A 24,896-nucleotide genomic window follows, 5' to 3' on the forward strand; every position below is an offset into this window, starting at 1 on the left:
GCCCTGGTGCATCGCGATCAGGCAGCAGGAATGTTAAAAGAGACAACCCTTTCCTTTTCCTCGATGTCTCTTTTATAGCAATCCTCCCTCCCCCTGGCAGGAGAAAACTCACCTCCTCTCCGAGGTCGCATTGGAAGTGGCTTCCAGCGCGATCAGCACCCTTTGATGATGTCAGCATGCTGATGTCATTAGATGGAGGGGGAGTCGGGGTTGGAAGGCGCTTCCCCTTCCATCCCTGCCATGGGGGATGCAGGGGAGGCCCACGGGGAGCCCTAGCGCTCCCTCCATGCTCCAGTGCCAGGACGTAATGGTTACATCCTCAGCACAGGAGCACTGTGCCATGGGACGTAACCATTACGTACCCGGCACAGAAGCAGTTAATGTATAAAATGTCTAAATTGTCATTAGTAACGCTGTGGGTGGTGCAAGCTGCAGTGTCTCCTCACAAGGGCCCTGGCACCTATATCTTTAGAAATTAAGTACTGCTTGTACAGGTGCGTTGACAGTGTACTAAAACTATGTCTATTTTCTTCCTGATATAGCTGCACCAGTTCTGAGGGTTGCAAAAAATAACTTTCAAAGACGTGAATTTTGTTTGTAATTTAGTCTCATTAATGCCCAGATAGAAGTCTATCAGTGATGTGATCTCGGACATGTTTGTCGAAAACAAGGTTAGGTTTGTTTCGTCATGCTTTCTAAAACAGCTGCTTTTCAATAATTTCACCCACCCTGTCCTATAATTTCACCCACCCTGTCCTGTATGTGTTTTGTAAAGCTCTCTATAAATAGTATTTCTAAACCTAATGTTCACAAATAAAAAACAAGTCCTGAAATCGCCTGTGCGCCTCCTTCCCTAAATTTATAAAATGTCTCTCCCAGAACTATTGGCTTTGGCAATGCATTTATGCTATGTTGTACACCAGTGTGGCTGGTGTTCAGCATATCAAAACGTTAGTGCTGTGGAGTGTCACTGTGGCGTAAGTGGTGTAGAGTGGATTTGTTGGAGTGTCATAGAGTGAGTAAGGGAGTGGAATGTTGTAGAGTTGAGTAGAGGGGAGCAGAATTCAGTGCCAGAAAGCGTTGTAGAGTGGAGTGGGGTGGAATAGGGTGATTGGGTTGGAATGGATTGAAGTAGTGGTGTGGGCTGGATTGGAGTGGGGTGGATTGGAGCGTGGTAGAGTGGGGTGGATCTGATTGGAGTGAGGTGGATTGAAATGGGGTGAGGTGGATTGGATTGGGGTGGATTGGATTATGATGGGTAGATTGGATTGGAGTGGGGTAGATTAGATTGGATTTGAGTGGGGGGAACAGATTAATTTGGCTTGAGTTGGGTGGATTGCATTGGAGTGGGGTAGATTGGAGTGGGGTGGGTTGGACTGGAGTGGGATGAATTGGAGTGGGGGGGAGAATTGGAGTGGGTTGGGCTGGATGGATTGGATTGGATTGGGGTGAGGAGTACTGAATTGGGATGGGTGAGGTGGATTAGATTGGGGTAGCGTGAGGTGGATTTGAGTAGAGTGTGGTGAGAAGGGTTGATTTGATTGGAGCGGATTGGATTGGGGTGTGGTGGGGGTGGATTGGATTGGGGTGTGGTATTTCTAGTGGGTTGATTTGAGTGTGGTGGATTGCTTTGAGGTGAGGTGGATTGCATTGAGGTGGGATGGATTGGATTGGCATGGGGTGAACTAGATTGAGTGGAGTGGGCTTGGATGGATTGGATTGGAGTGGGGTGGAATGAACTAGGATGGAGTGAGGTGTATTAGATTGGGGTAGAGTTGGGTGGATTGGAGTAGAATGGGGTGGATTGGGGTGGGGTGAATCAGAGTGGGCTGAGCTGGATGAATTGGCGTGGGGTGGGGTGGACTGAATTGGGATGTGTGGGGTGGATTAGATTGGGGTAGCATTGGGTGGATTGGAGTGGAATGTGGTGGATTTAATTGGGGTGGAGTAGATCAGGGTGTGGTGCGCTGGAGTAGAGGGGGTAGGGTGGATTGGATTGGGGTGGCTTGGATTAGGATGGATTGGATTGAGGTGGAGTGGACTAAAATGGATTGGGGTGGGGTGTAATGGAGTACAGTGGATTGGTGTGGGGTTGTGGTGGATTGAGGTGAGTCGGAATGGGGTGCTATGGATTGGATTGTGGTGGATTGGAGTTGGATGGGGTGAATGCACTGGGTGGAGTGGGGTGGATTGGACTCATTGATTTGTGCTGGAGTGGGTTGGGTTGGACTGGATTAGAGTGGGGTAGATTGGATTGGCGTTGGGTGGATTGGTTTAGAGTGGGGCGGGGTGGATTAAGGTGGTTTGGAGTGGGGTAGATTGGATTGGAGTAGGATGGATTGGAGTAGGGTGGGCTGGAGTGGAGTTGGGTGGATTGGGGGGAGTTGGGTGGATTGGAATGGGGTAGGTTTGGCTGGAGTTGTGTGGATTGGAGTGGAGTTAGGTGGATTGGAGTGGGGTTGGGTGGATTGGATTGGATTGGAGTGGGGTGGATTGGATTGGAGTGGGGTAGATTGAATTGGGGTGGAATGGATTGGTGTGGGGTGGGCTGGGCTGGATTGTGGTGGTTTGGAGTGGAGTCAAATGTGGATTGGAGTGGGGTGAATTGGGATAGAGTGAGGTGGACTGGACTGGATTGGATTTGGGATTGGAGTGGGGCAGATTGTTTTGGATTGGATTAGAGTGGGTTGTTTGTGATTGAAGTGGGGCAGATTGTTGTGGAGTGGGGTGGATTTGTTTGGGCTAGATTAGGGGGGATTGGATTGGATTGGTATGGGGTGGATTGTAGTGTGGTGTATTCAGTTGGAATGAGGTGGATTCGGGTTGGTTTCAGATGGATTCAGGTTGGTGTCAGATGGATTGGGTTGGTGTCAGATGGATTGGGTTTTTGTGGGGTGGATTGGATTGAAAACAGGGTTGGAGGGGGTGAATTGGGATGGATGGGGCTGATAGTTTTGGATTGGAGTGGGATCAACTGGAGTGAGGCATATTGGGCTGGGGCAGATTAGATTGGGGTGGGTTGTGAGGATTGGGGTGGGTTGGATTGGGGTTAGTGGCTTTGAGACAGGTGGATTAGACTGAGTGGTGTGGGGAGGGGTGGATTGGCATTGATTGTAGTGGGGCAGATTGTAGAGGTTTGGGGTGTTCTGCATGATTATCTGTTAAGGCATAATTTCAGAAATTACTCATTAAAAATAATATCGCTTTGCAATATTTAGAACAAAATAATCGTCGTCTTTTGATAACAGCACCCACAAGCAAAAAGAAAAGAAAACATTAGTGCAAAGTGAGAAAAGATGATTTGGCAAAATAAAAGAAAGATAGCTATAGAATATAAAACTTAGCAGTTTTGTTTGTCTTGCTGGGCACATTTTTTCCAGTCACGTCTTCTGTTTGCAGAGTACTAGAAGTTAAAAAGAACAAAATAGTACCTTAGTCACATCGGGAGCAGCAGACGGACACTGATTAAGTTGAATCAACCAGTGCTTGGTCCCTGCTCCACAGAGAGGACTGGAAATTATGCTTGGCATCAGTGCCATATTATGAGGCTGTAAAGGACAGTGCCACACAAGCCAACAAATGGTAAGTAACGGGCAGGCTCCCAGCCCTTTACTGTAAACAACACCTGCGCCAGCACATGCTCTATCAGGCTGACACCTAAAAATCAGAGTTTGCTCACCAATATCTAGGTTCCAGCTGAATTAGATGTAATTTTGTTCAACGGTTCGGGCTGCAGTCGTGTTCAAAATCCCTGTGGGAAACTGCATGGGGGGAAAAAGCGTTTTAGGACCCCCCTTTTTCTCAGCCCCCACTTGACAGATCACCCCAAATCTTTCAGGACAGCAGCTGAAGTAAGGAGCAGACTAGTTTTGAAAATGTTGTGAAGATTTGTCAAACGGTGCCAAAGTTATTGGCAAAAGAACATCTTGTAGGACAAAGAGCGTTAGAGGGGGTTCCAGACCGAATTTCCATCCATGCTGCATGTCGTTTTTCGGTTGACCTCAGCCTTTGTGTTTCCAAAGATCCTGATCTGGAGACTGGCAGCCTGACCTTGTACCAAGGTAACGGGATGGGGTGTGCTTCTCATGGACACTGTACAGACAGATTTGGCTTACATCACCATGCTCTCTCTTAGGGGCAAGAGATTAGGCTTTTAGGTCGGAACTGTATATTCATATTATGACAATATGTTGAGGTTGCTCATATTTACATTTCTATTTTTCACAATCCTGATTTTGTTATTCCTCATTATCCTAATCATTGCAGCTCATGCATTTTATCATAGATTGCTGTTTTTTCAATAATTGTATTGAAAACTGTCCTGCATCTTTTTTTGCCTCTGTGTGTGCATAAGAGACTCATATGTGGAGAGAAAAGGGTAAGGCTTGTTTCACCACAATTGTCCCTGAGGCTTTTTCAGAGTTCTGTGCAAGTCTGCCACAAATCACATTTACTGGTTTGGTTTTGGTGAGACGATGCTAGTGAGCCGGGAGGGTTGGGCTGACAGCTGCCAACTGGTGTTGGAGTGACTCACTCCCCTACTACGCAGATGTGCTGCTGCCCCAAATCCAGCAGTCTCGTTGGAGGACAAGAGTCCTTATGACACCGCTCTTGGACACTCCCATGTAAGGTGTAAAAAGCAGGATTGAGGCACAGTAAATCTAAGGCAGTGTGTGCCTGTAACTTGCCCCACTGTGTGAAGCTGCAATGGGGTGGGATATAGTCTATGTAAGAATTTAAAATCGATCATTTGTAATCTGTAATTGGGAGAGAGGCTCGCTGTTCGGCCAGTAGGACCATTTAGCATCAGTGATTCAGTAATGGGGAGGTGTCAGTCTCCCAGGATGGACGTTGTGGCCTGCATAATGGAATAAAGACATTTAACCAGTTTGCATCGTGATGGATTTGTGAGTATATTTTCTCGAGCTTGAAGCGCAGGAGAGGGTATGGGGGAGGTGCTGTGTAGCACGGCAGATGGAGCAAGGTTGATGGTTTAGGAGGATCTCAAGTGCTTTTGGGTGTGCCGTTTCATAGGCCTCAAATGGGGGTGTAAAATAATCTTCTGGATGTAGATCAGAGAAGGTGATGAGGTCTTGTTAACGTATCCTCGTCCTGGCACCCTCGTCTTCTAGGGGCGGCATAAGGGGGTTACGCCCAATGAGTATAGCAGGAGCATATAGGCAGTAGAGCCCAGCACTTTTTGTCATACCATCCTACGCCCAGCGCACACTCCAGCATGTCGATCTCTGTCCTTGGTGGCTTGTAGGAAAGTAGAGCGATGTGGTCAGGGTGCTGGGTGGTCCGCTTCGATGGACGTTTGTGGTTGAAATTGTGTTGGATAAAGCCAGAAGTGTATATGTTGCACCTGGGTGCATAGTGCATACAAGGCCAGGTCAGACTTGCCCAAACCCCCCTGGTCAAGAGATTAGGTGAGTATCTCCCAGAAAACCCTTGGTTGCTTACCAGCCCAAGTCAGTGCTACGAGATTGGAAATAGATACTCGAATTTCGGAAGGATAACCATTTTAGCTATAGCTTATCATCCCAAAACAACGGTATCTGATACCATATTGGTATTCTGTCTTCCAGCCATGTCACGGCACGTCTGTGGTTGGCCCTCCAGAGTTCCCTTGGGTCACGGCTGACCTGGTATTGGACTGGGTCAGATGCCCACTGCAGCGGGTATTCGGAGGGGAAGGGTTGTGTGCAGTCAGTAAGGGAGGAAAGTAGGAAAGTATAGATTTGGACCAGTTAACCTGTATGCAAGAGAATTTCCCAAAGTGTATGACTTTGCATATTACAGGGGCTAAGTTCTCTCGGGGTCTATAAATATATAGGGTTCCGTCATCCGCATACAATGATACCACCAAGCCCTGAGCCGTAAACCCTAGACCACGATGGGCATGGTGCTGCCTTAGCTGAGCCATGGGGGGAATCCATTGCCACAGTGAATAAAAGTGGGGATAAAGGACATGCCTGGCGTGTCCTGCTGGTTATCGGGAATGGGTCAGATATGAAACCATTTAGCTGCACATGGGCTATGGGAAACGTGTAAAAAGTTATATCTGACATATGAATCGTGGACTACAACCGAGGTGCGAGAGTAGCGGAAAGAAGTAAGGACATTCGGAAGAATCATACGCGGTGGCAGAGAATTGAGGGTCTAGATTGTGCTTGAGGGCGAAGAATGTGTGGAGATTGTGCGACATGGAGTGGCCAAAAATGAATCCAGAACGGTCTGGTCTCACGATAGTGTGCAATAGAGGAAGAAGGTGATTTTCTAATATTTTGGTAAATATTCTTATTATCGACGTTGGTCATAGAGACCAGCCGGTAAGAGTTGCAGTGGTTCACTGGTTTGTCAGGTTTGAGAAGTGTCACATTGACCCCTTCTCAAAGGCATGGTGGTAGGACACCGTGCTCCAGAGATTCCTCATACATCACCAGCAGGCGGGTAGCAAACATGGGTGCATACTCCTTGTAGAAGGAGGTAGTTAAGCCTTCTGGTCCCAGCCCCTTATCACCCAGAAGGCTCTAAATGACCTGCATGATTTCCTCTGTTGTGATGGGGGAGTCCAAGTACTCTTGGTGGGCTCGATCCAACCACAATAACTGAATGGAGTCCAGGTGTACATCTAGCTCACCTGCATTGTGTACCCGGGGGGCTTTATAAAGCCTAGAATAGGACATCATAGTCTGTAAGAGTCCTGTGTGGGTGGATTGAAGTTCCTGTTACACCGCTGGTGGCCTCTGAGCCCGCGGCGTCACATTCCCGACCGGCGGTAAGGTCTGCGGTCCGCTTCTCTGGCTGTCGGACCCACTGCAGGCCTCTCGCAAGTAAGCCTCCCGCATATTGACTTAAGGAAACCTGATTGTTTCGCAATACATGTACGTTAAATGACTGCTTTAAACGCCTCCCATAGTGTTGTGGGGGAAGTTATTAAACCCTCATCCTGCTTGAAGTAATTGACTATCTCGCTGTGCACCTCTTTGCAAAAGACCGTGCCAGATGCCAGGTAATGGTTCGAGGGAGCCTCTTGTGGCAGAGCGAGCTTCAGCAAAACAGGGGCATGGTCTGAAAGGGTGTGGGGTAGATGCGCTATCATAGTAACCCAGGTTCGGGTGTCTTGGGATATTAACCAATAATCTATATGTGACCATGCATTATGGAATGCAGTAATGCAGGTTCATTCCGCGCTAGCCGAGTGTGTTATCTGCCAAATATCAGGTAGACAGTTGTCGTATTTGAGCATTTTAAGTAATGTTGCAGCATTGGAGTGTGTACACCTGGATGCTCCTGAGCTATCAAGTTTGTTGTCCAGTATGACGTTAAAGTCACCCCACACAGAATGGCTCCTGAGCGGAGGCTGTCTATGAGCCTCCAGATCTCCACAAAGAAATCAGGGCTGTCAGTATTGAGGCCATAAACCGCAGGCAATATACCAGAGTGTTAATGTAAGGTACCAGCTAGAGTGATGTATCGTCCATTATCGTCACAGATGGTACACCACAGTTTCCATGGCAGGCCTCTGCGCATCAGTAATGCTACGCCCCTGGCATAGTTGGAGTACAGAGAGGTGTAAGCCTCCTCGTACCATCTTGCACGCAGGCCTGGCACTGTGGTTTGTGCTAGGTGAAGTTCTTGGAGACGACAAATGTCCACATGACGCCTGGTGAGGTTCGAATGCACCTGTGGGGCTTTTCTGTGGTCATTTAGTCCGCGGATGTTCCAGGTTAGGCATCTTGTTGTGGTCATGCCATAGTGAGGGAGGATGGTAGGAGCCATGTTAGAGAGGCCTGTGAGGGGGCACCGAGTGGAAGGACGAGTGGAAGTGTATTGCCGTGCAGGGGACCTGTCAAGGGGAGGAAACAACAACCAACAATAGTTCATGAGTAAATTCCCCCAACCTCCTACTCCAATCTTAGGGCTCTTAAAGGGAGTGAGACTACTAACAAAAACATGCAAAGCAACCTCACCCGCCACCCACTCCAACCCCCAACGTGGTTGAGTACAATAAGCGCACCCAATACCCATCCCCAAAAAGAGCAAGCAACATGGGAATCATCCCTGAGGGTGGTGGCAAGCCAGGCGGACAACCCAGTTAAGAACAGGCATGTTGGCAATGGAGCACAAGGCGCTTCCGGTGAGGGCCATGATTGTGGCAGCCATGGTGTATGCAGAGTAGTCAGACAGCAAATGTTCCCATGGGGACACTGAGTTTTGTTCTCACCCAAAGAGGGGGATCGTCTCTGGTGGCTGGCCCTGTGGCTGTGTCTCAAGTATATCGGGTTAATCGTCACTGAGGAGCTCCTCATCTTGGCGCGGTGGAGATGGCAGTAAAATGTTAGCAAATTTAAGGGCTGCTTTGGTATCAGTAAAGTAGTGTGGTTTCCCCACCATGGGGGATACGCAGCTTGGCATGACAGAGGAGTGCATACTGAATTTGACCTTTGTGAAGAAGTCTCTAGGCTGGGCTGCTCGTGCTGATAGGGTAAAGTCTGGATAGGAGGAGAGTTTGTTACCCCGATAGTGAACTGGATGGTGCTCCTAGGCTGGAGGTAGGACAGACTCTCGGTCTCTGTAGTTTAGGAGTTGTGAAACTATGGGTTTAGCATGGGTCCCCCTTGGGGGTTGGGGGGGGGGGTGGCACAGTCCATGAGATCAGTGTGCATGCTCTACAATGAAGACCAGGGCTATGGCCTCACCAAACAGCTTGCGGAGCATGGTCTCAACATAGTCCTTCATTTTATTGATAGCGGTGGACTCTGCCCCCCCTCCTTGTAATTTTAAGGTTATTGTGTCTGGAGCGCGCTTCTAGATCTTCGTTCTTCAATTTGATAACTTCAGGATCCTTGTACATGCGCAGAAAGTGTTCCCTAGAGATGGAGTAAGCGTCATCTGCAGCCGACACTGTTTTCCAGGTGGTTTAAGCAGTCCTCGTGTTTGTGGCTACGCTCCTTTATGCGATCCAGGCGATTAGTAAGTGGGTCAGGCTTCACGTCTATTGCTCTCAGGCTAGTTTTTTACTTCAACAAGTAGTTTCTTGAGGTTGCTGTCACGCTGAGCATCATCAAGAGGGCGGGTTGGGGGATCTTCAGGTGGTGTCTCTTGTTCAGCGTGGTGAATGTGTTGTTTGCCTTCAAAAGCTAGCTTTGCTTGATGTGCATCGTGCTTCCCCGTGGTTTTGTCTAGGGCTGTGCAGAGCGGTGAGATTTGTTGTGGTGGAAGACTGCCTTCCAGTGTCCATAAGCTGGCCAGTAAATCCTGAGGTAGATTTTTTATTAAGCACAGCGATATTTGTAGTCATGGTAGCTGGTTTATAACTTTTCTTTGGCATATAACTCTTAAAGATGTGCCTCAGGAATCTGGGTCCTAATGTCTCTGTTTTTGTGTCTTAAGTTGCTACCTTGATTGTATTCTTTTTTTGGGCAGCCACTGCAATCTAACTAGGTGGAGTAAAATGCTATTTTGCTAATTTTCTTTCAGCAATGATTGCAGAAGAAGTCTGTTTTTATTGCACTCTGTGTATCAGTTTATAAACTACCCGTACAAATAAGGCCTTTTGGTAATTGTGCTGTTATAGCAGTACGTCTGTAAAGCTTCGCAAACCTTTGTACATCTATGAACAACCCAATGTGTTTCTCCATCCATGGTCTTTACAATCCTGCAAGCCACTGGAGTACACCATACAGATATTTTTTGATTAACATCCGAGCTAGACTGAGAGGTCAGGAATCACCAAAAGCATGATGATGATACAACCCTACTGGAGGTGCTCCCTGTGTTTTATGTTTCTTCTAACATAAAACCCTCTGATATTGAGGGTTATCCAACGTGTACCTCCACTCTAAGTGAGAATAGCTACAGCCGTTCTAAGGTTGCCTACATAGACATGGGCCTCACAACGAGTTTCCTAGATTTAGGTGAGGGAATACTGAGGAAACCAGAAACTCTGTTTCTGACAGCATCCTAACACCTAAATCTGGCATTAGGATTCATTTCCCTTGGAATGGGGACTAACAGGCAGACTGGGAATATCAACTTCAGTTCTGCATCCTTTCCCGCTTCCCCCTTAGGATCCGAAATGTACACCCATTTACCACCAGCATTCAGCACGTGATAAGTGTCAGGAGCTATTTTGAAGGCACAATAGGTGTGGAGGAGTTGCTTCCCCAGTTAATCAGAAGATGGTCTGGGATCTTTGGCGCACCAGCTGCCTGCAGACCTAGCAGCACCCCCAAAAGGCTTCAGTGGGGTAACTGGGTCTGTCATTTGTGGATGCAGTAATTCTTAGAACGTTAGAAAGGCCAGGAGCAGTATTTTCCTCTGGGATACCACTATTGTTGTGAGGGCCTATGTGGTGTCTGACAGTGGTGTCAGTGAGATGCTATGCAGGGGCATGAGCCTTATTTAAATGCCCACTTGTAAGGAGGGTTGCCTCCTGGTTCTCCCCTCTAAAAGGACCATTTAGTCATGGTCACCTGTGTAATTTGCCTTCATCATTGCTTATGCAAGTATGAATGCTGCCTGTCGTATGTTGTGAATGTGTTTTCAAAATGGACCAGAGAGTGCTGGATTTCATTGAGCCTCATGTGTTAGTGCTACACAAAAAGATTTTCTGTGCTGGACTCGTGATGTCCGTCTTGTGATTTCCAGCCTGAATATATATTCTCTGTCTCTCTCCCAATTTAACTGACAGGTTAGGGATTCACAGGAAACACATTTCACTGATCCTCCTACTTATCCAAACAACATCATTCCATTCACATCTAGGTCCCAGAACATCCCAATCACCTGCAGAGTTCTCCAGGGTTCCATCTTGCTTGCCCCCTCAAAACTTCAACCTCTATGTGAAGTACCTTAGGTCTGTATGTGCAGATGCTATTATCAAAATGTACCCATGTGCAGATGACAGGCAGTTGTACTTGAAAGTCTCCTTTGCCCCATATATCTAACACCTCAAATCCTTCTTGCACGTTGTTGGAAATGGCCTCTCTGCAGGGTCACCCCCAGACTTTTTGCCTTCCTACTCTTCTTTTTCTGACCTCATTTAAGCTGTCTTTAGGACTCTGGACACTTCACCACTGTTAACCAGTGCTAATGGGCATGTGCTCTCTCCCTAAAAACATGGTAACATTGGCTCATAAACAATTGGCATATTTAATTTACGTGTAAGTCCTTAGTAAAGTGCACTACATGTGCCCAGGGCCTGTAAATTGTATGCTACTAGTGGGCCTGAAGCATTGGTCTTGCCAACCTTTGCCAAGCCTTAAACTCCCCGTTTTCTACATATAAGTCACCCCTAAGGTAGGACCTAGGTAACCTATAGGGCAGGGTGCTATATAGGTAAAAGGCAGGACATGTACCTGTGTGTTTTATATGTAGTGGAAAACTACTAAATTAGGTTTCCACTACCTTGAGACCTGCTCCTTTCATAGGATAGCATTAGGGCTACCCTCATATACTGTTTGAGTGGTAGATTCTGATCAGAAAGGGATAACCAGGTCATGTTTAGTATGTCCAGAATGGTAATACAAAGTTCTGCTTATTGGTGAGGTTGGATTTTATATTACTATTTTAGAAATGACACTTCTAGAAAGTGACCATTTCTCTGCACTTAAAATCCACCTGTGCCTTACACCCTGTCTCCAGTCAACGTCTGGGCAGTGCTGGTTGACAGCTTCCTTGTGCATTTCACCCAGACAACCACAAACACAGGACACTCAGTCACACCTGCATACTGCGTACCTGCATACTGAATGGGTCTTCCTGGGCTGAAAGGGTGGACGGCCTGACACTTATATTTCAAAGGCTAATGGCCTGACCCCACACAATGGACTACCAAACCCCCTACTGGGACCCTGGCAGACAGACCTGTTCTGAAAGGGGAACTTGTGCACTTCAAAACCACTCTTTGAAGTCTCCCCCACTTCAAAGACATTTTTTGGGTATATAAACTGGGTCTCTGACCCCACCAACTCAGACACTTCTGGACCTGAACCTGCAACCTGTCAAGAGGAACTGCCTGGCTGCCAAAGGACTTATCTGGACTGCTTTACCAAGAAGGACTTCTGCCCTGCTGCCCTCTGACTTTGCTGGGAAGTGCTCTCCAAGCACTTGGATTGAGCTTGCCTCCTTTTTTCTGAAGTCTCAGGGCCAAGAATACTTCATCTCTTCAGGTAATTCCTTGTGTGCCGAAAATAGAGACACAGCCTGCTGGAAATGATGCACAGCTGTTTTGCGACTGAGAAATTTTCGCACAGCCGACCCAGAACGACGCAGCCAGACTTCCCAAGTGAAGAATCGACGCAAGGCCTGCAGGACGGAAATTAGATGCACAGCCTACCGGATCGACGCACAGCAGAACCGGAACGACGCAGCCCAACTTCTCGAGTGGAGAATCGATGCAGCGCCTGCTGTGCAACAGAACATTTGACGCATCGCTTACCAGATCGAAGCAATGCCTGTGACTTCTTTCCACACACCCAGGATTTCCCGGCATCATCCCTGGATGTAAAAACAAAATCCCCACAGTGCAGTGAGGAACCAAGACTGCGTGCCGGAAATCAGCACAAAGCCCCTTGCAGCGTGGAAAGAAACACATCATCTGTGCAGCACTGGAAAATCTGACGCACACACTATTTTTCCACGCATCTCCTCCTCTGCGGTCTCTGTGCATGTTATTTTTGACGCAAACCAGGTACTTTGTGTAAACTAGAGACAACTGTTAATTTCTAAGATTTACAACTCTTTTTAATTTTGCAAAAGTGATATCTCAACTTGGACTCATTCAATCTTTATCATTTTGACCTTAATTTAACCAGATAAATATATTTTTCTAAACCTGTGTGGTGTATTAGTGTGGTGTTTTCACTGTGTTACTGTATGATTTATTGCACATATACTTTACACATTGCCTTCTAAGTTAAGCATGACTGCTCAGTGCCAAGCTACCAGAGGGTGGGCACAGGATCATTTGGATTGTGTGTGACTTACCTTGACTAGGATTGTGGTCCCTATTTGGACAAAGGTGTATACTTCTGCAAACAAGAGACCCCAATTCTAACACACCTCATCCCGACCTGGATGTCTTCCACGTACCTAAAGCGTAACTCAATCAAAACAGAATGCCCACTGTTTACAAAGAACAGGAAAAAACAAGTCCAGACCTGGCAGAACAACATGAATCTGGGTGGTTTTGAATCCCAACTTTACCCAATGCAAGTCTATTGAAAGTACCTTGGACACCAGTCTAACCCTCAAACCCATTTTGCTAAGAACACTTAGATGCCTGGTACCAGCTCTCTTTACCCAAGAAAGTTAAACCATTCTTGCTACATAGCAAATTTTGAACTTTAATTCCAGCCCTGTGGTCTTGTATCTGAATGGTGGCAATGCTCTGCTCAGTGATCTGTCATGCACCAAATTGGCCCACTTTGAAGGCACCCTACATGCAGCAGCACAATTCTTTAAGGGCCTGAAGAATGTGACCACCCTGATGGAATTTGACAGACTGCCCTTGCCAGCCCAACCCATCTTCAGAACCGGCTGCTTTATCTACAAAGCTTTTACGGCCGACATCAGTGTCACAAGGACCAGTGTGGACCTTGGAGCAGGATTGGAAGCCATCTCAGGTGACTGAGCAGAACCTGAAGCAGGATCTGGAGGCATAGATGGTGCCGAGAGCAGAGCTGGCAGATGTATTCCAACTGGAGGTGGCCTCAGATCCTTGGGGCCCGAAGGCAGGCCAAAGGGAGCCAGAAGAGTGCCAAAAATTCACATCTTCTCTCTAAAGGCCCACATTTGTTGCAACATTGCCAAAGATCCCATAAACTTGAGGTGCATCAGGATCAGTTGCGCAATCTGCTCTTCGACAAGAGACCAAGAGCGAGACCATGAGGCGGCCTTACATTTTTGTGACTTCTCAGGTTAAGAGTGGTGGGGCTGGGACGAATGACAACCTTTCACGCAAACATCTTTGAGAGTGGGAATGAGTCCATGCCATCGAGTTTGAGGGGGAATGTGACTTCCTAGGTTTCTTTCGGTGTTTTCATGTACAGCTTAGGTTTGCATTCCTTAATCACCCTCGTGTCCATAAGGGCATACTTGTCGCATTACTAGAAATTGTGTGCTGAACCCAAACACTGGAGGTAGACCTCGTGGGTATCTGTCACATGCATCTGTTTGCAACAGTTTTCTCAAGACTTAGGTGGTCATTCTGACGTTGGTGGTCTTTTACTAAGACGGCCGAAGCCGCGGGCGCCAAAAGACCGCCATATTACGAGTGCTGAAGGATTTCTGCCACAATTTGGGCGGAAATCCTCTAGTAGATGTGCTGGCTATCGGAGGCGCAGAGGCGGTTCCCCTCAGGGAGGAGCACGTCGTCGGACAAAGTAAGTGTCCTCCGCAAGGGGGGGAGGGTGTGAATGAATGTGTGTATCTGCGTCATGAATAGGGGCGTGGCTGCATGTCTGTCTGTGTCTGTGTGTAAATGTGGTGATGGCGATGGGAGGGTGAATGTGAGTGCTGGGTCGGGGTTCGTGTGTGCATGCATGTAGACGGGGGTGGGGGTTGTGTGTATGTATGATGAGGAAAGGAGGGGGTGGGGGATGGAGTGTGTATGCTTGTTAATGGGGTGAATGTAGTGAGAGCTTGTGTGAGTGGGGGTGTTGTGTGTGTATAAATGGATTTGGGGGTGTGTGTGAGTGTAAAGGTGTTGAGTGTCAGGGTGTGCGTGTGGTGTGTGTGGGTGCATGCGGTATGCGGGGGGAGGGTTAAGAACGGGGATCGGGGTGGGAAGTAAGCACGTGTATGCAGGGGGTGAAGGGGATCATTACTGGGGGTGGGGGATTACTGGGAGGTTCGGGGATGTGGGGGTGGGAATGCTGTAAGGATCTGGAATGACATCTTTGTATCCATTAGGACAGTCCAACTGCGTTTTAGAAAAGAACTAAAGAACACTAAATGATGATGCAGTAACAATAAACATTTTCTCTTAGAAACCAAATACCCAGCCAATCATACTTTGACTGTGTATTGCCTGGGTAAATGTACAGTGCTTTGCTTTATTTCTTCTAGACTTGTGCTTTATAAATACCAGATGTATACATCCATCCATCAATGTATACTCAATAGCAGACTGAAATCCTGATCCATGATGGCTCAAAATATACTATCACAGATTTTGTATTGTAATTAATTGGAAAATAACATGCAGAAACTAATCTTTGCATTGTAAATTGCAATATACATAGGTGAAAAAAAGCTAAAAAAAAATCCTTTCGGTGAGTTACAGGCCTAGTGTAGAAATTGTTTAGTCTTGTCACCTCCAGGCGAAAAACAGTATAATAGTTAAAGAAAGATCACCCATTGACCCCTCATCCACAAGTGTTGCTCGAGTTCACCACGAACATCTCACTGTGATGTGCAAGGTACTGTTCTAAATCAATACATGGTTTTCCAATAAACATTTCCTATGTTTACCGTGTGAATTGTACATGTTAAGAGTGAACGCATCGGGTCCATCTTGAGATGTAAGGAACCTCTTTAGCATCTCAAGATATTCTGTATTGGTTATTTGGTAGATTACAAGTTGCCTGTTAGCAGTAATAACTTTTTTTTCTAGCAATGTTGCTCTTCATTTCCATTCCTTCACTTTTCTGAAGTTTGTCAAACTTTCCTTTGCTTTTTCAGGATAACAATGTTGTTTTCAACACTGACCCTCCTGCAGGGACACAGACCGCACCTGGAGGTGAGAGCAAAGAGACTGCTGACAGTGGATTTTTTCTTGTTGCTCCCACTTTCACCACAGTGTCTTCCTTCTGTCTCTGCTGAAATTATATTGCACCACATTTTATGGGCACTGGACACCAGGATGGTGACGTGGTAAATGCCTACATCGTGGTGACGTGGTAGATGGTAACATGTCTACATTTCTACATTCTTAGGTGGTTGTCGTGTTCTGGAACAGAAGGAAGGTGTGGACAGATTGAAGGATGAGCCCTGTGGAAAAGAGACAACTGCAGGGCATGCTGGACTGTGCGAGTAAGGACCTCCTTCCTATCTTTACCCCCAACTTACTACCGAGGCTAGAGTGTCTCCTCTGGTACTAACTGAACTCTCACAATCTTATATCAGTTCTCTTGTTTTATTGTTTCTGTGCTTCTCCAGTTTTGGATCTTTCATAGATTCACATGCTTGAATCATTCCCCCCCAAAATGGCAGAAGCCATAAATCAAATAGCCTATCTATGTTCTTTTGAAGAGAAAAACAAACTTGACCAATGACCAATCAGACCCCAGCACCCTCTAGAATACTCCTAAGAGAGGCTCTCTCCCTCGGATTTTCTACTGCATGCCGTGTGAAGGGAGTCTCCCCGAGCTTTTTTTCCTCTCAAAGCCAACTTCCTACTTCAGAAAATGACTAATACTTCCAAGAAAGGCCTTTTCGCCCTTCTAAAACCTGTGGCAAGAAAAGGTTCCATGTGGATGATCCACACAAGGACTGTTTGTACTGCCTGTACCCCAAACATCAAGTGAAGCATGCCTCTGCCTCTGGCAAAACACCTAGGTTTACGCCTCACCAGGGCTGGTTGAAGGCTACCTCATTTAGACCTGAGGTTCAGTCAAAGATACTTGATATGGCCTACCAGAGAAACCCTGTTTGGTAAGCACATAGATGATGCTTTGCTAGCTATCAAGACTGACACAGATACTGCCTGCTCTCTCGGCAGGCTACAGTATAAAAGACAACCATTTAGCGGAGCCAGAGACAGAGGTTTCTCTTCATTTAGAGGTACTTACCACAGGCAGCACTAACCGCAATCACAATATAGGCCTGCTTACCACCAGTCGTACCGCCAACCACCTGCAGCAGCCTATGTCAAACAAGGCGGCAGAAGTGATCTATTTTTCACACATGGCCTTTCATATATCTAGGCCGGCCTCTGGTTTTCTGTTGCACAATCTTTTACTAAGCAGATCTTTTACAAACTCATGGCAGCAGGTAACCTACATCACAGAGAATGTCTCACATGTGATGGGGCACAAAGGGGCGCACACACATCATTCTTCCCAGTACAGGTGGTCAGTGGCCTAGCGATAGAGACTCAGCAGCAGATTGAAATATTAAAACTGGTAGTAATTGTCTTGGCTCTAAAATGTTGTCCGATATCACTGTGCCACTAAGTGGTCTTCTTACTAATGAACAACATGATGATTATATGTTAGATACAGAAACTGGGGGTCAGTGAACCTGCAATTTGGTATACAAGATCATAGTTTGGATGCTTGGAGCTGACTAAAGAACGTATGGCCATTGTTTGTTTTTCTATGGTTTTTAAACCTGTCAATATAAAATGTCAGCACTCTCCTAATGTCTAGTGTGTGAAACGCTCTTAATGAGGAGAAGAGGGATGCTGGGATAAAAGTAGGCAAGGTAATTGTTTGGTCAATATTAAACTTTGAATCTACATTGAGAAGAAAATCATGGTTTCTCTACATCACTTTTTTATTTTTTATGTTTAACTTTCTTTATTGGTATTTTTGTCACGTCTGGTATCAGCTATGATTCAACAGTACAATAACACAAAACATAACAAGCAGTGCATTTCAGTAATTCAATAAGGGCGTCCTCATCACTTAACTTTCTAAAACCCTTGATGACTTGGACTGTGAACAAAAAGTTTGTGAAGTATATGTTTTATAAGCAATACAACCTGCAAGGTGTATCTTTATAGATGAGAATCGAAGCCCCAGTTTTGCAAAGTGGAGAAAATACAGCAGTGCACCTTTATCTTGACATTTGGTAAGGTCTCTAGTCTTCTGTACTCACAAAATGCACAACTTCCTCCACTTGATAGAATAAAAAGTTCAGGTGGGTGATTGGTTTACTTCTTTCAAAAAAATCATACCGTTGAAAATGCTTATAGTGAGCAAGTTCAAATGCCAAGCTGCTGAATTAAAAAGTGGTAACTTAGAGGTGCAGAATTTTCTGCAGTAGCCACAGGACCAGCTTTATGGGCCTCCAGTAGAAGAGACACCTCTTTTAAGTCATGTTCAGTACACCTGCTGCCTCACACCCCAGATGAGTGCCAGTCCCTCCTGCAGCTCCATTGAAACATCTGCTTGTACAGACAACCTGGAAGGGATGCAAAGCAACACTGAGAGCGTAGGAGACGGTTCTTTGATTGTTAGCAGGAGCAGCACACAAGGGAGAGAGCCAGAAATCACATGCACTCACAGAGTGCTGAATGAGAAGTAAAAACGAGTTCCCTTAATGTGAGCAGTGTAAGCATAAGATACAAGTAATCCAATCAAAATGGTGGTAAAGAAGATGGCATGTTCCAAGGGAGGGGGAGAGACAGGAGGATGAACAACAGTCATTGAATAAGAAGCAAATGAAAGTGACAGGAAAGCCAACCAGTTGTAATTTATGGGTGGTCTCTAATATCACTGTAAGATTTTGCTGTTCTCCACAAGAGGCCTTTAATGTTTAGTTTTCCTCAAAGAAATTCTCACGTTGACAGTTTATTTGAGATTTTTAAAAAAATACCAAACAACTAAAAAACCAAACTAGATATCCAGTGAGTGAATGCATGTAAGTCACAGAAACCCCTTCCTAGCAGGCAACCCTCGACCGGAGGTGGGAGGAGGTCAGGGTCTTCACCGAATTAGTGGGCCTGAGGATCACGTGTCGATGTCAAAATAACCTCTGAAAGCCCTAATTATGAGTGGATCTGACCCCCTTACAAACTCATGTTTGTGCCGGACTGGAATTCTGAGTTGGGTAATATTTAACACACCCAATAGTGAAAAGTGCAGTAAATACCTCACCCTTCATTAGATTTGGATAGCCTAGCCTGTTGAAATTTAACGAGGGCAAAAGTGCAAGAATCTGCATGTTGTTCTCTAGAATACTGTAATAGGTGCTATATTGCACCCAATAAATTAAGTATTGTTTTTTAAAAAGTGTGATAAAAAAGAACCTTGGTTCTGACTAATTCTGAATTAAGGCCTTTGTCTTTCGTCAAGAGTGATGCTCAAACATTTAGGGGGTGATTCTAACCCCGGCGGTCGGCGGAGAGGCGGCGGTCGGACCGCGAACAGACCGGCGGTCCAAAAAATGGCATTCTGACCGCGGCGGTCACCGCCGCGATCGACCGCCACTTTCCCACTCCGACCGCCACGGCGGTCATGACCGACGGGCTGGAGTTTGCGCACTCCGGCCCGGCGGTCGACCCAAGACCGCCAACCGCATCATGACCCTGCTTACCGCCGAGGTTTTTGGCGGTCGGGAACCGCCATGCGAACCATGGCGGTAGGCACTATCGGGGCCAGGGAATTCCATCCCTGGCACTGATAGGGGTCTCCCCCACCCCCCACTACCCCCCACGAGTCCCCCCCCCCCCACACCCTCCACCCCCTGCCACCCCCAGAGATGTTACAAACCCCCTGCCCCCCCCACCCCGACATGCACATACACGCACCCCGACATGCACGCACCCCCAACATGCACATATGCACACCCCCTACACACACACATACACAACGGGGGCACATACCCGCACACATACATGCCAACATGCGCACCCGCCGAACTACACACATTGCCCATAGGCACAGCAGCACCCCCCGCCCGCATGCACGCACTCACACACCCCCTCTACACACCCCCATGCACGCACACATCACACAACACCCCCCCCACCCCCTCCCCTCACGGACGATCAACTTACCTTGCGTTGGTCCTCCGGGAGGCGACGGGAGCCATAGGGACGTGACCGCCAACAGAAGACCGCCAACAGAAGACCGCCACACAGAAATGTGGGTCGTAATTCTGTGGGCGGTGTTCTGATGGCGTGGCGGTGGAGGTTGACCAGTCTCCACTTTCCCGCCGACCGCCAGTGTGGCTGCTGGCGGTTTTCCGGCGGAACGCTCCCAGCGGTCGGAATACGCGCCGCGGCATACCGCCGCGGTCGGCGGTCTTTACCGCGGCGGTAACTCGGCGGTCTTGCGAAAAGACCGCCAAGGTCAGAATCACCCCCTTAGTGTGGTTAGCTATCAAAGGGTTATAGTCATGAACATTTGAAAGATCCATCAAGGATTGAAGAGGTTGGAATACAGGGAGTGCAGAATTATTAGGCAAATGAGTATTTTGACCACATCATCCTCTTTATGCATGTTGTCTTACTCCAAGCTGTATAGGCTCGAAAGCCTACTACCAATTAAGCATATTAGGTGATGTGCATCTCTGTAATGAGAAGGGGTGTGGTCTAATGACATCAACACCCTATATCAGGTGTGCATAATTATTAGGCAACTTCCTTTCCTTTGGCAAAATGGGTCAAAAGAAGGACTTGACAGGCTCAGAAAAGTCCAAAATAGTGAGATATCTTGCAGAGGGATGCAGCACTCTTAAAATTGCAAAGCTTCTGAAGCGTGATCATCGAACAATCAAGCGTTTCATTCAAAATAGTCAACAGGGTCGCAAGAAGCGTGTGGAAAAACCAAGGCGCAAAATAACTGCCCATGAACTGAGAAAAGTCAAGCGTGCAGCTGCCACGATGCCACTTGCCACCAGTTTGGCCATATTTCAGAGCTGCAACATCACTGGAGTGCCCAAAAGCACAAGGTGTGCAATACTCAGAGACATGGCCAAGGTAAGAAAGGCTGAAAGACGACCACCACTGAACAAGACACACAAGCTGAAACGTCAAGACTGGGCCAAGAAATATCTCAAGACTGATTTTTCTAAGGTTTTATGGACTGATGAAATGAGAGTGAGTCTTGATGGGCCAGATGGATGGGCCCGTGGCTGGATTGGTAAAGGGCAGAGAGCTCCAGTCCGACTCAGACGCCAGCAAGGTGGAGGTGGAGTACTGGTTTGGGCTGGTATCATCAAAGATGAGCTTGTGGGGCCTTTTCGGGTTGAGGATGGAGTCAAGCTCAACTCCCAGTCCTACTGCCAGTTCCTGGAAGACACCTTCTTCAAGCAGTGGTACAGGAAGAAGTCTGCATCCTTCAAGAAAAACATGATTTTCATGCAGGACAATGCTCCATCACACGCGTCCAAGTACTCCACAGCGTGGCTGGCAAGAAAGGGTATAAAAGAAGGAAATCTAATGACATGGCCTCCTTGTTCACCTGATCTGAACCCCATTGAGAACCTGTGGTCCATCATCAAATGTGAGATTTACAAGGAGGGAAAACAGTACACCTCTCTGAACAGTGTCTGGGAGGCTGTGGTTGCTGCTGCACGCAATGTTGATGGTGAACAGATCAAAACACTGACAGAATCCATGGATGGCAGGCTTTTCAGTGTCCTTGCAAAGAAAGGTGGCTATATTGGTCACTGATTTGTTTTTCTTTTGTTTTTGAATGTCAGAAATGTATATTTGTGAATGTTGAGATGTTATATTGGTTTCACTGGTAATAATAAATAATTGAAATGGGTATATATTTGTTTTTTGTTAAGTTGCCTAATAATTATGCACACCTGATATAGGGTGTTGATGTCATTAGACCACACCCCTTCTCATTACAGAGATGCACATCACCTAATATGCTTAATTGGTAGTAGGCTTTCGAGCCTATACAGCTTGGAGTAAGACAACATGCATAAAGAGGATGATGTGGTCAAAATACTCATTTGCCTAATAATTCTGCACTCCCTGTATATATAGGGGAGATGAAGAGAAATTTAGGTCAAAGAGCGTTAAGTTTCACAATTGAGTGACATCCTGTCTTGAATGATATTATACATCTAAGGTAGCAGTGAAATGTCAAAGATCCTGATTGCCAGAATCACCGATGCTTATTACATCATCCCTGGATCTGTAAGTCCTGGCTGGCTTCATTGTTCAGGCAGCCACGTCTAACCTTTGGAATTCTGTCACTTATATTAATAATGCTTTCATGAACATCCTTAATTCGAGTCATCCAATTTGCTGTTGGATAATAAGGCCATAATTACAGACATAAATCAAAGCAATTGTGTTATTTTAATTTAGCCAAAGTTAAAACTGAAAACCCACCGGGCAGAGAGTTCCTATTCTTATTCATCAACAGTCAATAATCTTATGCTGCATTGATAGTTTAATAATAGACATCCTAGCAGACAAATAGGCTTCCTTTTTCAATAAGATCAGCAAAACCCCTAATCTTGTAATGCATCTTTACAGACCAATTTGTAATTTACTGTCTCCTATAGCATACACATCTGAGGTGGCCTCATCACATCAATGTTTGAAATCTTATCACTGAAAAATTATGTCAGGCATTCTTTTTCAGTGATAACATTTAAAACATTCCTTCAGATGTAGAATTCAATAGACCATATGCTTCCGGCTGAAACACCCATCACAACAGAATCTCATGTTACTCCTGTCTCTGGACGTCAACTGTTGAAGAATTTTAGAAACAGTAGGCCTTGGGGGTCTCTGGCAACATTCTCCTGTCCTGTGGGACAAATAGAAATCACTCAAAAACAGAGCTGCAAACTATGTTCAGTTGCTCATTAGCCCCATGAATCTTTTGTTGAGAATAAAAGTAATTCATAGTCCAACTATTATTAAAGTAGCCTTCACTATCATCAAAGGACTCTAAACTTTTGCCCTAACTTTCTACTACCATATCCCTGTAAAAGGCTAGCTTTCGGGCCAGTTAAAAAAGCACGTGGAATAGAATGGACTGCCCAACTGATTCCAGGTTGTATTGCGACCTGGAAGATCGTAGAACTTGCAGTGGAATTTCTGTTGGACAATTTTAGGAGACTAATAGCAGATGGTAGTGTCAGAATGTTGCTTTTATTAGGTCTCTCGGCCACCTTCAATGTTGTTAACCATACTATAATTTGGACTCAAGACGGTTTGAAGCGAGTATAACATGGCCAATTCTAGCTTGGGTTTAATTCTTCTTCTCCGCTCCTCTGTGCCCATTTTGCTCAAAGGCCAGGGATATCAATTGTGGTACATCTGTCTCCCTTATCATTCAGCCTTTACATCTAACCCCTATCCAGTGTGTTGTCTTCAGATGGGGACATATTTTACATGCATGCTGATGACACCGAGCTTAAATTGGGCTGTCTCATTCAGGGACAATATTTTAGTGTCTGTCCTTTATCCACTCTAGGATTTAATCAGTTTTCTTAAACTAACTGAAAAGGTAGCTGCCTAGAACAAAAGAAACTTCACTGCTATGGAATACTGGCACAAAGAAATAAACCCTCCACCACCCTAGCAGAGTCCCCAGTTTTGGAGTGCAGATAGAGGCTAGTTTGTCTTTCATCACCCAGGTGACTACAGCACGAATTCTGCAAATTAAGCCCTTTAAACACACTCTGGGGGTCATTCTGACCCTGGCGGCCGCATTCTGGCCGCGGTCAGTGCAGGAAAACCGGCGGTCTCCCGCCGGTTTTCCGCTGCCCGTCAGAATCCTCCAAGGCGGCGCAGCATGCTGCGCCGCCTTGGGGATTCTGACACCCCCTACCGCCATCCTGTTCCTGGCGGTTCGGCCGCCAGGAACAGGATGGCGGTAGGGGGTGTCGCGGGGCCCCCGTAAGAGGGCCCCGCTTGTATTTCACTGTCTGCATAGCAGACAGTGAAATACGCGACGGGTGCAGTAGCACCCGTCGCACCTTCCCACTCCGCCGGCTCGATTACGAGCCGGCTTCATGGTGGGAAGGTCGTTTTCCCCTGGGCTGGCGGGCGGCCTTTTGAAGGCCGCCCGCCAGCCCAGGGGAAAACTCAAAATACCCGCCGCGGTCTTCCGACCGCGGTACGGTATTTTGGCGGCTCCCGCCGGGCGCGCGGTGACCGCGCCCGGCGGGAGTCAGAATGACCCCCTCTGTGTCGTATCCCACAAGAAGGCATTGGAAGGAACAGTAGATTTTGTTAGGCAGGCGCATGCATCACTGCAACCCCACCACCAACTTTGGCTTTTGATCACAGCTGGGTAGTAAGGAAGTATGAGACAATCAATTATATTTTAATCAATTATATTTTGTGAGCTGTTATTAAGCTACGTTTCTGTCAGGATTAAGAGACCGAAGATCAAACCTATTCCAGTGATTTCCAATCTATATTTCTCTGGAATTATGTAAGAGACAACAAAGTGATGTTTTAACAACTTTAATATACTGGGTTTAACATAGTGAGTAGAAAAAAGGGGTCATTATGCACAACGTCTTCCTTGTCATTGGAAAATTTATATTTTTGAGAAAGAATAAGGAAGGGAAAGAATATAATTTTGATATGTTTTCCGACTGTTCTAATCATCTAGGGTAAGAATGTCCTTAGTACAGAAGTCTTTGATTATTTCATTGGTCAAGGCTACAGGACAACTCCAGGATTAGTTTGGGTATCATTGAACTTGTTGGAAGAGTGAAGGGATGAGTAGCCATTCACAGGTTTAAAACCGGTAATGGTAGAGATTTCTAAGATTTGATTTTTCTCTTTAGATATTAAATTGGCCTTCTGTATGCAGAGTTCAAAGGTAGATAGTAGATACTTTCCTTTTCAGTTTGCAAACTCTAATTGTGGGCATTTTGGACTTAATACTATTAGTATGGAATTGGTTGATGAGTCCATTAAAGAGTACCTGCACAAGGATATCATTGTTAGAAGGATCTGCAGTATTGTGGCTATAATATGGGGAGGTGGAGAAGCGGGTTGTGCCTGAGAAACAGGGCTCTTCTGGTTTTAAGAGATGTGAATTGAAGAAACTATCACAAAATTATTTCTTGTTAGACAAGGGGGATATGTTCAGCAACTGTTTTAGTTCAGATTCAGAGGAAAGAGATATGTTGCTTAACAAATATCTGCGACACATTCGAGGAACAATATGTTTGAGGCATGTGTGCTGTAGATGCACATGCTGTGCATACTCCTGCCATCTAGT

At 46.3% G+C, this 24,896-nt stretch overlaps 1 protein-coding gene across 8 annotated transcripts in view; it reads left to right on the forward strand.

The window, feature by feature from the left end:
• Nucleotides 1-24,896, forward strand: part of RNF31 (ring finger protein 31) — a 274,072-nt gene that overhangs the window by 229,803 nt on the left and 19,373 nt on the right. For all 8 annotated transcript variants that reach the window (XM_069238140.1, XM_069238137.1, XM_069238139.1 and 5 more), the window contains exons 19-20: nt 15,694-15,751; nt 15,948-16,044. In XM_069238140.1, the coding sequence (XP_069094241.1) occupies nt 15,694-15,751; nt 15,948-16,044 (155 nt within the window). The remainder of the gene's footprint in view (nt 1-15,693; nt 15,752-15,947; nt 16,045-24,896) is intronic.

Source organism: Pleurodeles waltl, chromosome 6, assembly GCF_031143425.1.
Source record: "Pleurodeles waltl isolate 20211129_DDA chromosome 6, aPleWal1.hap1.20221129, whole genome shotgun sequence".
Lineage (NCBI taxonomy): Eukaryota > Metazoa > Chordata > Amphibia > Caudata > Salamandridae > Pleurodeles > Pleurodeles waltl.